Below are 13,852 nucleotides of genomic sequence, written 5' to 3'. Positions count from 1 at the left end.
CCAAGCAGCAGTTTTTTCTTTTTAGCTGCGTTTCAGAAAATCCTTGTTCATATGGCGGGAGTGTGTTTTGCAGGTGTTTTTATGAGGGAAAGCCTACCTTGCACATCATTTTCTGTTAGTGCCGCTAGCCGAACTGGCGCTGTTGTAAATAGCTGCTAGCATTGAAAAAGTGACACTAGAGGAGTCTAGCGTCAGTTTGTAAATAAGGACATAAAAAACAATACAGCATCATAAAAATGACGCTATAACGGTGTGACATCCTTGTAAATATGCCCCTTTGTTTGTTGGACTGTGACACCAGAGTCTAGATAAACGAGAGCAGAACCATTGTGACCCACCGAATCATTGGGTGACCACCCTACTGCAACATGGGTCCTCCGACTTGGCAGTGTGGTCAATTTGGAACTTACATACTCGTTTCTTCGTCATTTGATTTGTTGTTTTTCTTTTTGTTCTGGTTTCTTTTCTTTCTCTTGAAACATTGGAAGGGATGTAGTGAGCCATGAGGCCACTATAATACATTGTTGTGGCACGCACCCCTTATGGCCGGGCACGGCCAGAGGAGATAAATGACGGTGCAAGAGCCACTTGAGGCTAGTGTGTGCCTACCCTCTATATGTGTGTGTGTGTGTCTGTGTCCCCCGCTCAGTGGTAGGCCCTCATGAAGTCAATCCACTGCAGGGATCTGACGCGACAGCTGCCATATTTGTCTCATCATATTTATCCTTGCACGTTCTGATAATGGTTAATTTTGTACTAGAACCAGTTTAGTATGCCTTATATCTCATTATTTTTTGGGGAGTGGTTTATCCATTTACTTTTTCATTTTTTAGTGGTCTTGTGATGGCTTTAAGCTTGAAAGAATTATCATGGCATGAGATTCTCATACCGCACCATTATGGCGCTTTTGAGAAGATGAGTGTGAGTTCAAGAATTAGCAACTTCACGAAAACTTCAACAAACCAACCATACCGCCTCTTAACAAAGTACCCAGTAACTTAAGCATGGTGCTGACGTGGAATGCCATTACAGTTTGGTAAATATATAGCTTAATTACACGTTTTTCACATAATCTGGTGCTGACGTGGAACACCTTGTTAGTTTGATAGTGACGAACTTGAACTTATATGTTTTGTATATAGTGGTGGAGTCGAGTGAGGCTTTGTTGTAACACTGACAGGACACCCTCTACAATGCTATTATTCTTTCTTATGAGATGCTTAAAACTGCTACAATGTGGTGCAGTCATAGATCGCTTTTGGATAAACGCTATAGTACTCTTTCCAGTCAGGTGTTTAAAACCGCATCAACATGGCGCCGCCCTAGAACGCCAATATGGTCTTCGCAGATTCTTTGAGTCCTTCAGGGTCTTGTAGGTATTTCCATGTTGTTGCCGAAGGAATTGTTTACTCCTACTTACATATTTCTGTATATGATTTATAATTTTTGTAATGTTTATAGACTGCTGGTGTCTCTCAATGTAATTACGCTTCAGGTATATTTTCCTTTATAACATACTGACCGCTATAACACTATGGATGTAGAATATTATTATTGATAATTTGCTTTCACGAAGTGTCTTGGTTATTGATTTCTGAGAAAATATTTATATAAATGTAAGTTACTATGTACGGTTAGCTGTATCTGTCCTCAGTTCTCTCAGTTGACACACACACCTATGGAATGTGCAACCGCTAGAGAGTTGGCATTACTTGCTTTTAGGAAATTTGGGCATGTGTTTTGTTAATATTTTATGTTGTCATATGAATAAACTTATAGTTGAGATGGACTATCATCAATAAACATGATCATTACTTTATTTCGTTTGATCATTGAGAATATGGGGGGTCATTAGTATGGCGGATGGACTTCATCCTAGCGGTAACGGGGCCGCCCGCCTGCATCGCCGCCATGGAAAGGCACCTGCAACACCCACATCCTAATATGTCAGACGGTGCCTGGTAGGCCACCATATTAGTGGCCCAGCTCTGCCCGGCAGGCAATCGTGACGATTGCCACCAGTGGAAAAGCGGCGGACGGACTTTCCGTCTGCCGCGATACCCACCGCCATCATAATGTGGCAGGGTAAATCTCAAGACGATGGCGGAACATTCGCCACAGCCGGCCCGGCGGTGGCGATCGTTCCGCCATCGTAATGAGCCCCATGATTTGGGAAACTGTTTCTATCTTCAGGTGAGCTCTGAGTTGAGAAATTACTATTCACTCCTGATGGTTAGTTTCAGGATTTGTTTTATTTTTATATTCACTTTATTCTTCCAGGATTCGTTTGGTTGGTGCCACTTGTTGATGGTGTGTCACCTTGCATAATTGTTTTATCACAATTCATTTGTGGGTTTATTTCATCAATGATTGCAATTGGGTCAAGCTAGTCTCATAGTTGGAATGTTTATTTACTCATATATCTTCATCGGAATGTCCAGTTCTTACTTTGTTTTGTACAAATTGTACTTTATTACGTGCTATTGTCTCAGTAACAGGGACAATGGTGGAGGAATTATATGTATTATCTTGCAGTAAGATAGAATTGCATATTAACTGTTCAACCCAAATGAAGTCTAATGGAATACCAATGTCCAGGGACGAAACACGTGTTGGCTAGTATGTGGTAGAAACTACAAAGACACTTTGAGTGTTGCCTTACACATAAAGAGCATAAGAAGATTAAACGTAGAGGAACTGATAATTGACTGGTGTTAGAGTGCTCGAGATTGGCCTACAACAACAGTCATAATTGCATAATTTTAAGCACTTTTGCATCGAAAGAGTAACATGAAATTCCCGAAATCACATCAATTACTGTGGCATAATTAAATTCTCCCTGGGGCTATTTGGAATCAAGGTCTGACCGTCGAGATCAAAGTTCGCATTCTGTAGACGTCAACCTTATTTCTGCCTTCAGCCTCTCCTTGACTCTCCGCCATCAGCTCTGTACTAATCACAACGGCGTTCATTAAAGAAGAGACCAGTCAGCACACCAATAACCCCAGTTTACGTGTGCACAAATAAAAACAGGAGGCCAAGCATTTGTCATCCGGGTGCCTGATGGTAGGATTACGCACAATGGCCACAAATAATATAGCTCCAAAAGAGGACAAATACCGCTATATCATTATCTGGGAACTCAGCGACACTACTAGGCTTATGCGAGACATACTGCCAGGTTGGGCTTCTGATGGCATCTTCAAGGGAGCGTGTAGCTAGAGGGCAATGGGCCCTCATGCAAGCAAGGGAAATGTATTTCCCAGCAACAGTTACCTAGAAAAATAAAGACAACATTTGAAGGCCAGTGGCCTCTCACACATCTGGACCCCGGGGCCACCGCACCCGCTGCACTAGTGATTGCTATGCCCCTGCTTAGAGCACTGGTTCTTAACCTGTGGTCCGAGGACCCCTTGGGTCAGAGACGCCTACTTAGGAGGTCCACAACTGTTTTACAAAATTACATTATATCAAGGTTAATAAATTTGGCACATAGAAACAAAGAAGCAACATTGACAATTTTAAAACCTGTTCTATATTTGATTATGCATTAAACAAAATATTTCAATAATTATGCTTTTGCTTTGGGTATACTTGTTTTTGTATTTTTCTGTACTATTTTGCGGTTCACAGAAATTGTGGTCCCCCAGCTTACAATAATGACTAAGTGGGGTTCCCCGGGTTCTGGTGGTGATTCACTGGGGATCCACAGAAGTCAAAGAACCGCTGGCTAAGATGGCTTTTGTTTTATTTTGCCAGCAGAGGAAAAGTATAAATAGACACGAGGGTTTATGGTACAAAAATATCCACAGGTATTTTATTCTATAAACAACTGTACAAAACTAATAAACATTAAGAGAAAAAAACAGCAACTGGAGTCACCGGAGGGATTGAAAGTGGGAGGAGCTATACAATTGAGCTTTTCAGTTGCTTTTGCAAGAGTCACAGCGTGGTAGAGTTTTCTGGAGACTAATGGGATCGGATGCTGGGAATCCCAGTATTGGCCCTTCCTGCTGGTGAGTATTCACTCGGTGATTGCAGTTCATCAACGGCACAGACCGCTAAATCAACCTACAGCCATCTGGAGAGCAGCAGCTTATCAAGGCCCTAGTGGGGGCCCAGAGAGGATCCACTTCCGGGTTGCTGAGAAGAGATGGGTTATCACAGTCCAGGCAAAGGGGGGTGATGCGGGGCCTCATGCAGGTTTTCGAGCCAGCACACAGTAGTACTCGGCAACAAAGTCCACCTTCGTGTCCATGGAAGTGACGCCCAAGGTCTCCAGAATCCTGTGAGGAGAAAAGGACACAATTGGCATCAAGATGTGTCTGTTGGGTCAATGGCATTGAGATCAGGCATCAGATCAGACAGACAAAGCTCTTCTGGAGGTAAAATTCAAACAGAATAAGGGGCCCTGCACTGAGAGTTCTTCTTAAGAAAACTCACAATAGAACAGTGGACCCTGCTCCGACAAGTCACGTTAACAGAGCTCATACCTACTAGACTGAGAACCCCTGGAGAACTCTGGCATTGATAGTAGGGGAAATGAACATACATCATAATTAAGGCTCCCAGTTTCCCATTTTTCCAGATTAATACAGACAGACAACCACCTGTTCTTTGTCTGTATTTATTTCTAAATGTGGAAACAGTAAGGGTCTTATATAGAGTTTGGTGGACGGAATACTCTGTCACAAATGAGGTGGATAGTCCATCTGCTGAACAACAAGTGCATTATAGTGACTCTATTACCTAAGCTGGACAAATATAAATCTCAAGTCTAAATGAGGCCATAACTCTTCCTTTGCATTATTCTGATCTGTCAGTTATGATTTCCAGGCCAAGGGCTCTGCAGACTGAGAGGGGAGTATAACAGGTTTTCGAATGCACCTTTAAACAGCCTCAGATAAGCATTTGTACTGCTACGTGTATGTTTTTCTAGGATAATATTGCATATGAGTGATGCAATATATATGTCTTCTTTTATCACTAAAACCCTTCGGGCATTGAAGTGCTACTGTTCCCTCATCAGTTAAATAAAAATAGAAATATACCTACCAGGTGTAACTTCATTTTTTCAAAAATAAAAAATAAATATGAATAAATAAAAGTAAAATTAAATGTAGATAAATACAGACATAAAAGTTTAAAAAATAAATCAATAAAACCGGGAGCCCCAATCATAATAGTAGAGAGACAAAATAATTGAGAGTTTCACAAACGTAGAGAGAGCGCTGGCTGTATCACGCTGGATTGTTCAACTTGCAATCACTAATACAAACCAGCAGCCAATAAAGGTCTCTTTTCTGTTGCTCTAGAACTAGGGGTGTTAGAGGTGCTGCAGCACCCCTATAAAACTTGAAGGAGTTTAGATGGCGAATGAACAATAAAGGGCCCCTTCAAAGATTTTTCTATGGGCAAAATTTTTTTATTATAAAATATGCCACGTATCCCCTGGACCTTTAGTGAGGTGACTTTATTGAACAGTACTTTCACTCTAAATACTTTTCTAGCACCATGCGTCATTTAAAGCATATTTGTGAACATATTTTTTATTCTTTTATTTGAGGTAGTTTGTATAGTGCCATCACGTCGCTTTTCTACCACTTCCCAGCCCTAATAGACCATGGGGAGAGTCAGTGGGCGATGGATGCTTGGTAAGGAGTGGTGCATTTGCACCCAAGCGATGAGAGTGTATGTGCACTTCGGGTTGCTTACTTTGCTTGATGACAAAACTTTATACAGAGCCCAAAGGGCCAATAGGACTACTAAGTTTTCGTGCAGTTGTCTAATATTAACTTTAAATTTAATCTTCAACCTTATTTACCAAAAATGAGTGTCATATGAGACAGCTAATCCCAATCCTCAGATAAAGCATTTGGAAGGCTTTTTAAAAGACTCCTCCGGTATCCCAAAGGCAGAGTGCGCTTAACCTAAATTAGAAAAGAAATGTACTCAGTTTCTCTCAGAGTTAGGAGTTGTCTGCTTAAATGGGCATTTTAAGGGGGTTTCACCGGCAGCCGAAACATATCTGCATGGAAACCAGTATTGCCCAATAGACTATATGATTATACAAGCATGGTTTTTTGACCTCTGTAAAGGTTTTGAGGTGTTAAGATTCCGAGGTAGTGATGATTGGGTTTTGAAAATGATTATTGACCCAGACTTATTAGTAAAGGAGCAGATAATATTGTTGGAAGTTGCCTTCACAAAACGCCTAACACCAAGAATAGACGAAAGGTACATGACCCAACTGTTGCAGTATCAAATCCTTTGAAAGCTGGATCTTGGGAGGGATACAAGGTTTACAGTCTTGGAATGGTATACTGCAACCATTACCAAGGTAGTTAAGCATTTGACCTCAATAGTAAGGCTACGTAATCAGTAAGCAAGAGAGGAAAAGTCTAGGTGGCTCCCAAGACAGCCGTGGTTTGATAAGGAGTGCCTGCAGGTTAGGAAGGAGTTAAGGAAAGCAGGAAGGGCAAGGCGCTCTAAGGACCCCATGATTACTCTTGAGAGCATTAATCATAAAAAGGAGCATATGAGTCACTGGTTAGGGAGAAGAAGCAGGCTTATTACCAGTCAAATTGGGACCTCATGATGAGCACCCTCCAGGGTAAGGACATGAGGACATTTTGGACGTTAGTCAAGAAGGGATGTGGAAATGTGACATCTCCTGTAAGATGCATGGTTCCAGAAACGGTTTGGGTAACCTTCTTAAGTGATATTTACAAGCCCAGGGAGGAAATTGTGAGGGATAACTGGCCGGAATTGGAGGAGGAGGCATTGGAAACCTTCTCCGTCCATTCTATGGTCAAGTTAATAACCTCTCTAAATCTGACTAAAGCAGCCGGGCCAGATAATCTCCATGCAATTGTGATTAAGACTAACTTCTGTGGTGGGCAAGTTTCTTTTAAAAGGTTTTTTAGCCATAACTAAGTCGGGTATATTCCCTCCTAGTTGGAAAGGTGCAGTAATCAGACTGATCCATAAAGAAGGGGAGATGGATGTACCTGGTAACTATCGTTTGATAAGCTTACTAGATGTGGGTGCAAAATTGTATTCAAAGGTCATCCATATCTCTTTAATGAATTGGCCTGATTGCGATTAAAATAATATCAATGGAACAAGGGGGTTTTAAATGCTGGCACTCAACGATAGATAATTGTATTCGTTTGCAGACCCTGGGTCAGAAGGCAATGGAGTCTACAGGGAGCCTCTACAGTTGTTTTGTTGATTTTAGTTTGGCTTTTGATTTGGTAGATCAAAGTTTGCTTTTGTCTAAATTACAACAACAGGGTATCCCGCTATGTTTATTGGCAATCTTGCAGGAACTTCAGAAAGGATGCCTCTAGGTAACGAGCTACGGCAGGGTTGTATTTTTGCCCCCACGCTGTTTTCCTTGTTTCTTGCAGACCTTCCGGGGATGCTGGTCGCTACACAGTAATTCTCACAGAAAATGGGGGGGTACACATGTGCCTTGCCTGCTTTATGCAGATGCTCGGGCGATTCTTGACCTGGCCCAAATTGGCCTACAGAGGAAACAGAATATATTTTACAGCTACTGTAAGGCAAATAAGTTACAGGTGACTATGAGTAAAAGAAATGTAAGCCCTTCTGGGGAAAAAACCTTTAAAGTGGGCTCTGGGAAATAAGATAGTGGAGGTGGTGACTTCATATAAATACTTAGGTATGATGTTTACAAAAAAGCTGAGCTGGACCCTACATAAAGAATTGGTTGAGATCCGGGCAGCTGCAACTGTACGTGGCCTAGTCTACTTTAGGAATACTTTTGCTAGTCTATCCTGGTCTCCCCTCGTAACAGCATATAGTGCAACGGTTCCCATCCAATGTCTTTATGGGGCCGAGTTATTGTCCTTCAGTATGGCAGGAAGTTGGGGGGGATTCGAGAATAAGTGCTTGAAAAAACAGTTTGGTCTACGATGGCCTCGGCAATAAGACTTGAAGGGGATTTGCAGGCCCGGAATTTCTTGGCTCACAAATCAACCCTGAGATTATGGGATAAACTCTAGTCCTCAGAGGTTCAGAAGATAACAGTTCTCTGTGCTACTGAATTAGGAAGAAGTGAGCTAAGATGGGCAGTGCAAGTCAGGAAGAGATTAGGCATCAATGCTGGGGGCTTATAAATTGAAAGATTTAAGGTGACTGATGCTTCACTCCTCTCGAAGGCTGAGGTACACATGGCCAGCATAAGGGAGTCTAAATTGGCTGACATGATGTATGTTGGGAAGAAATCCTCTGCAAGTTATATGTTAAATTCATTGGAAAATAGAAGAGTGTTTCCCTACATAGCTGCTTTACTTGATGCCAATTTACGTTCACTTGTCTTAAAATTTCAGGTGGTATTGAATGTACGGTATCTGAAGGAGGAGATTTTTTTGTATATGGAGAATATTTGTACATGTGCACTGAAATTTCACAATTCTAATGTGCATTTTTTTAATTGATTGTTGTCATTTTTAAAATGCATTTTATAAAGTATTGTATAAAATATCGTAATAATTCACTTGCACTTTTGCTGAATATGGAATTTTTAGATGTCGCTTTTGCCTTGGCAAGATTTGTTTTAAAAATGGTTAGGCTAGAAATGTAGGCACCCTGCAGGAAGAAGTATTTTATTGATGTTTACTTAAATATTGTGACCCAGGCCTAGGGTAGGACATAAAGACTGAATCTGTATTAGAAAATAGCAAATTTTAATGTTGATGTAAATTTAAATTATGTATTTATATTTTAAAGACTTGAGGCTAAACATTAATAAAAATAACTAACTAGCAATATACTTAAATAATGACTAATACCTGCCGCCAAAGCCATTCGTATAGATTTGGGGCATAGAATAGTGTGAATTGTCACTGGCAGCACTGGCTGGGGCAGTGGGTGGTACAAGCTGACAAAACCCTCTGTACATATGTTTTTACAAATCAAGCACAGCATACAGTAGAGCTGAAATCCAGATTCTTACTTTTTTCAAATGTTCAGTGTTTCAAAATATAGTTTTTTAGCCATCCTCAGCAGACTTATGGGTAATTAATTGTATAGTTTGCCTTTACCAGGCAAACTACACCACCATCTAATTTGCAAGTCCATGTCTCTCCATGAAAATTGACCACAAGCAAAAACATAAAACCTTTGTTGCTGAAAGTTATGTGGCACCCAAAGCAGCTTTTTTTCTATAACTTTGAACTCTTTAAGTGATAAATTCGGATTTATTTGTGTAAACAAATATACATGGTGACTACAAAGGTAATCTACTTTATTATTGCTATTTTAAAATTGTTGCATTACTCCAACTCACTACCTAAAAACACAGTTTTTGAATGCTCAATTTCTTACCTTTTTTGTGTTTTTGGCAAGAACTCCTTTGCTCCCTCTGGGTCGAGAGCCTTGTAGGTCTGGTACATGTAAAGAGACTCAAGGAAACCCATCAACTCAGTCACTGTCATAGGAAATGTCTCAGAAATGTCATCAACTCTGCAAGAAAGAAATTCATTAAAGGCTATTGGCTGAGTCAACAAAAGCAGTGTAACAACAATACGTTTGGGCGACACTGAAGAGAAATGGAATGCACAAACTTTCAGTGATATAAATCAGGGTTTGGAAAAGGCAATTATTATTATTTAGAATGTTTTTTCCATACTATATAATTAAACAATTGAAGAAAAATTATATATTCATAGTCATGTATTATGTGATTTAAACAAAAAGGTACTCTTCCTCTTTATTCTTGGTTGAAACAAACAGGACAGGCACAGAATTACAAAATGACTGCTGGGACTGAGTACCATTTCAAAACGGCCTCCATAGTATTGAAGATGGTATCTAAATTTGAGGGCCATTCAAAGATAGCTCATACAGCTGCATTTTTACACTGCTCAATTATTTTGTGACTATCACTGTTCTAAGAATTGACATGCATGCTCCTCGGCAGATGTGCCTAGAATGAACTGGAGAGCACAGTGGTTGCCCGCGGAGAAACGCAAACAGACGCGCACAGACCTAGGCACACTCAGACACACATACATGGGCACACAACGTAAATTCTCTAACCTCTTTTTGTCTGTATATGGTACGGCTTCAAATATCAGCTGGTATTTGTTCCGGATGTGAATGAAGCATTCATGGGCATACTTAAAGAGGAACTCCATGGCCTGTAGAGAAAAAGCAAGGCAGTCAGTGCGCTGCAGCCTTATGGCATTGCATTTCCTCAGCTTTCTCTTTACTTGTAGGTCTACATGTCTAAGTTTACATGTTGTTTCATTTACTATTATAATAAAGTTCAGTGCACATTGTGTGGGAGAACACAGCGTATATTTAATACATTTAGATTTGAAAATGCATTCCATAAATAAAAATAGAAGTAACAGGACAGGTGGAAGCCTCTTAAACAGTTGTAAAGACGGTCACCTGCCATTGACACGGTGATCCAATTTGAAGTTTCTTTTGACATGCATTTTGGAGTAGATTAATATTTTTGTGGGGAAAAGAAGGTCCTTTTTGACTTAAAAAAAGAGTTGAACTGTTGAACTGTATAAAGCAGGATCATCTATGACCCATCTATCTGAAGCTTGGGCCATAATTTGGGTCATGATAGAGTGTATGAGCACAGCATTGTCTGATCTGTCACAATGCCTGGTTTAGTCTAGAAATTAGCTTCATCTGATGACAAATCTTCAAGACCAGATAGTTAAAATCCAAGCAAAGTGGACTGAGACTTTCTTCCAAAACAGTTAACAAATGGTCACTTATTTTTCAAGTCTTCATTAGTAAAGAACTTCATATAACTTTAGTGCTGTCAGCATGAGGGACATGATATTATGCTGTATCATCATTTGTTATTAACCTTTGATTGTACACTTCAGATTCATAAGGCGCTGGGATTTTCATTGGACAGGTGAGTTTGGTTGTATGTAATTTAAATTGAGTAGTGAAGTTTGGGTGAGTCAATATATTATGCAGTAATAGTTCATATATATTGGTATTCAAAATAAAATGTGTCCAAGCCTGTCAGAGAGCTTTGTAGTGTACTAGGTGTATGGATCGATATGCCTAAAGAATTGGCAGTTTATTTTGTGCCATGGTAGGTGAACAGTTGCCTATTGCTCTGCTTGAGAAGAAGGTTCTCCAGACTGGCATTTCAACGCAATACCACAGCCTTAATTCATTGTTGTTCACTTAAGGATGTGACATTGGTAAGCTAACTTGTTTCGAATTATTATACGATGGCAATGGTTGCTCAGAATCCTTCACTACAGACCCTGCCCTACATGTTTGTGAACTATATAGGCAGAATGAGTTATGTTCTAGCCCTCACCTCCTTGAAGACAGCAGATATACGCTCTGATCGGTCCTTATAGTGCAGAGGAATGTACCCTGACAGGGTGTGCAGAGCTAGACATCCATTGGGTTTGAGTACACGGTCCGCCTCCTTCATGAACTTCTCGAATTTGAACCAGTGGACCGCTGTCGTAGACGTGACTACATCCACAGACTCATCTTCAAACGGCAGCTGGTCTGCTATGGAGATGCTGTAAGAAGAGGCAAGAAGCTCAGTATGTGAATACAAGAGCGTTTACACCCATCATTATTTAAAATGTAACAAGACAAACAGAATTCTTGTTTTCACATTTTGGATGGTCTCCAGGGATGGTGAGGTAGAAGTTAGAACTTCCAAGTCTCAGTCTGCATATAAAAAGGTACATGTAGTACAATGAGAGAACTTGGGGTCATATTTAGTGTTTTGTGGAGCAGGACATTCTCCAAAAAGTGGCATGTGTCCTGTCTGTGGTATTTAGAATGCCATGGACAACAATTAACTTGTAAGACAGGAGATCTGCAACTTCTTGGGGGACGTTCTGCATCTGCCCAACTCTAAATAAGCCCCTCACTGTCTTGTTACAGTGCTTTGAGGATTCCATCATAAGACTGAACTTACCAGTAAGAAATGTTGGACTCCAGGGTGTTTTGTTTTGCTTCCGAGATCTGAGCTTTGCTTAAATCAACTCCAACCACTTTCTGAAAGTATGGTGCCAGGCCTCTTGTGCTCTGTCCGGAGCCGCAGCCGACATCAGCAACGAGAGCAAAGGGGGGCTGTCTCTGTGTATGGAAAAAGAACACTCCATTAAGTTTCTTTCCCCTTTGAATGCACTTCAACCTTCATTACACTGCTGGGACAGTTATACACACACTAAATTCTTTTAAACAATTCACAAACTGCATTTTTTAGTTCAACAAGTAGTATTACAGTAGTACTTCTCATGTGCTTTCAAGATGCAAATCACAACCCTATGGCCTGAGAACTGCGCTTCCGCCTATGCTCTCTATTCTGGGTGGAGATTTCCATCACAGTACTTGAGATCTCTGTATGCATAGGTATGTAGGTTGTAATATTATATTAGTTAGGAGACACCAGTGGTAAGGGTGTGAAAATGTAGAATTAGTATTACTAAATGGAAGGGGTTCAGAAGGTTAAGGAGGAGTTTGTGGATAGGGAAGTTTAAGGAGGTGGTTGGGAGGGACATGCTAAGACTAAACCCATATTCAACAAACCGTAAGATAACTGTAGTTCTCAAAAATAACTTCTATAGTTGCTATTGCCCTACCTTGAAGTAAGTCAAGATCAACATATTGTCAATCACTGGTACTTCAGCATCACTCCCATAGAAATCAATGGAAGTGACAAATTAAAATAACATCCCATATATAAGAATGTTAAATACATTAAATTAGATCAGCATTTGAAATAAATATAATTATTCTATATATATTTTTTAATGTAATAATAAAACTAATTTTAAAATGGGTAAATAAAACTTTTTAAGTTTAAAAAAGAAATGTAAAACGTTTTTAAATTAAATATATAACTTTTAACCAAGTCTACTAAATATTAAATGAAAATGTTTATTCATGAGTTAAATGTATTTAGGCAACCGGGGGGAGACGCATTTCGGGGACAATGCCTTTGTCAAATCAGGAATGCAGTGATTCAGCACATAATGAGTAAGTCTATAAAGATTTTGTCCCAGTGGCACGGAATAATCAGGAAACTCTAAATACATTTGGGAATACTGTTGGAAAATTTAAAACAATACACCCCTTTGTTTGAGTTGTGTAATGTGTATGTGAAAATGATCAGCAGAGGCAGAACTTTCGGTATTTTATGGCAATTTCTACGGTGAATTGCAAACATTCCCAAAAGTTATAATCTTCCTGTTGTTCATGAGTCACTGACACCAATGGCCCATTTCCAGCCAAATACCTGCTAGGGATTGTAGTGGTAGTATACTTCAATTACTTCAATTGAACTTTACATCTTATAAAAGGAACGCACAGGCCAGGAGAGAGAGTTCCCTGGTGCCATGGCCCTGCGCATGTAAAGTAACACTTATTCCACAAGGGAGGAAACGTCTGATCCTCTGACTGTGAACTTATCCTTACTGCAGCCACCTCAAAATAGACTGAGCGCTGAAGGAGGTAGCCAATTTTTGTTTGTGTTGGGCATTTCTTTGGGGTTACCAGTGCCTCCGTGTGACTAAGGATGCTATGCTGTAGTTCTGTTTTTTTTAGTACAAATAGGAGTGTTAATTCGATTGAAATTAACCAGGACTACATCTTCCAGACTCCATCAGGCTCTTAAATGAAACCTAAAATGAAGCATTGTGTCCTTCGTGACCAGGAGTCATCTCCTAACATTAACTGCCTGATCATGACACAGACGCGGAAGCAGGACTGCCTGACTAGAAGGTGGCAGTTCTGCTGCCCGCTTTACGATGCGACTACCTTCATGGCAGTCGGAATGTGTATACTTTGCATTGCGACGTGTGCTGTGGGATGC

General features: G+C 40.3%; 1 protein-coding gene across 2 annotated transcripts in view; it reads right to left on the bottom strand.

Moving 5' to 3' along the window:
• Nucleotides 1-3,788: 3,788 nt before the first annotated feature.
• The window catches only part of LOC146861032 (putative methyltransferase DDB_G0268948), a 145,794-nt gene continuing 135,730 nt past the window's right edge, over nucleotides 3,789-13,852 (bottom strand). For both annotated transcript variants that reach the window (XM_085645037.1, XM_085645036.1), the window contains exons 3-7: nucleotides 11,954-12,114; nucleotides 11,333-11,546; nucleotides 10,069-10,169; nucleotides 9,355-9,492; nucleotides 3,789-4,286 (exon numbers count right to left, since the gene is read on the bottom strand). In XM_085645037.1, the coding sequence (XP_085501163.1) occupies nucleotides 4,196-4,286; nucleotides 9,355-9,492; nucleotides 10,069-10,169; nucleotides 11,333-11,546; nucleotides 11,954-12,114 (705 nt within the window). In that variant the 3' untranslated portion in view covers nucleotides 3,789-4,195. The remainder of the gene's footprint in view (nucleotides 4,287-9,354; nucleotides 9,493-10,068; nucleotides 10,170-11,332; nucleotides 11,547-11,953; nucleotides 12,115-13,852) is intronic.

The sequence above is a fragment of the Triturus cristatus genome, chromosome 3_1 (genome assembly GCF_964204655.1).
Source record: "Triturus cristatus chromosome 3_1, aTriCri1.1, whole genome shotgun sequence".
NCBI lineage: Eukaryota > Metazoa > Chordata > Amphibia > Caudata > Salamandridae > Triturus > Triturus cristatus.
The sequence above is the reverse complement of the archived record's forward strand: the minus strand, read 5'-3'. Positions and strand labels throughout refer to the sequence as shown.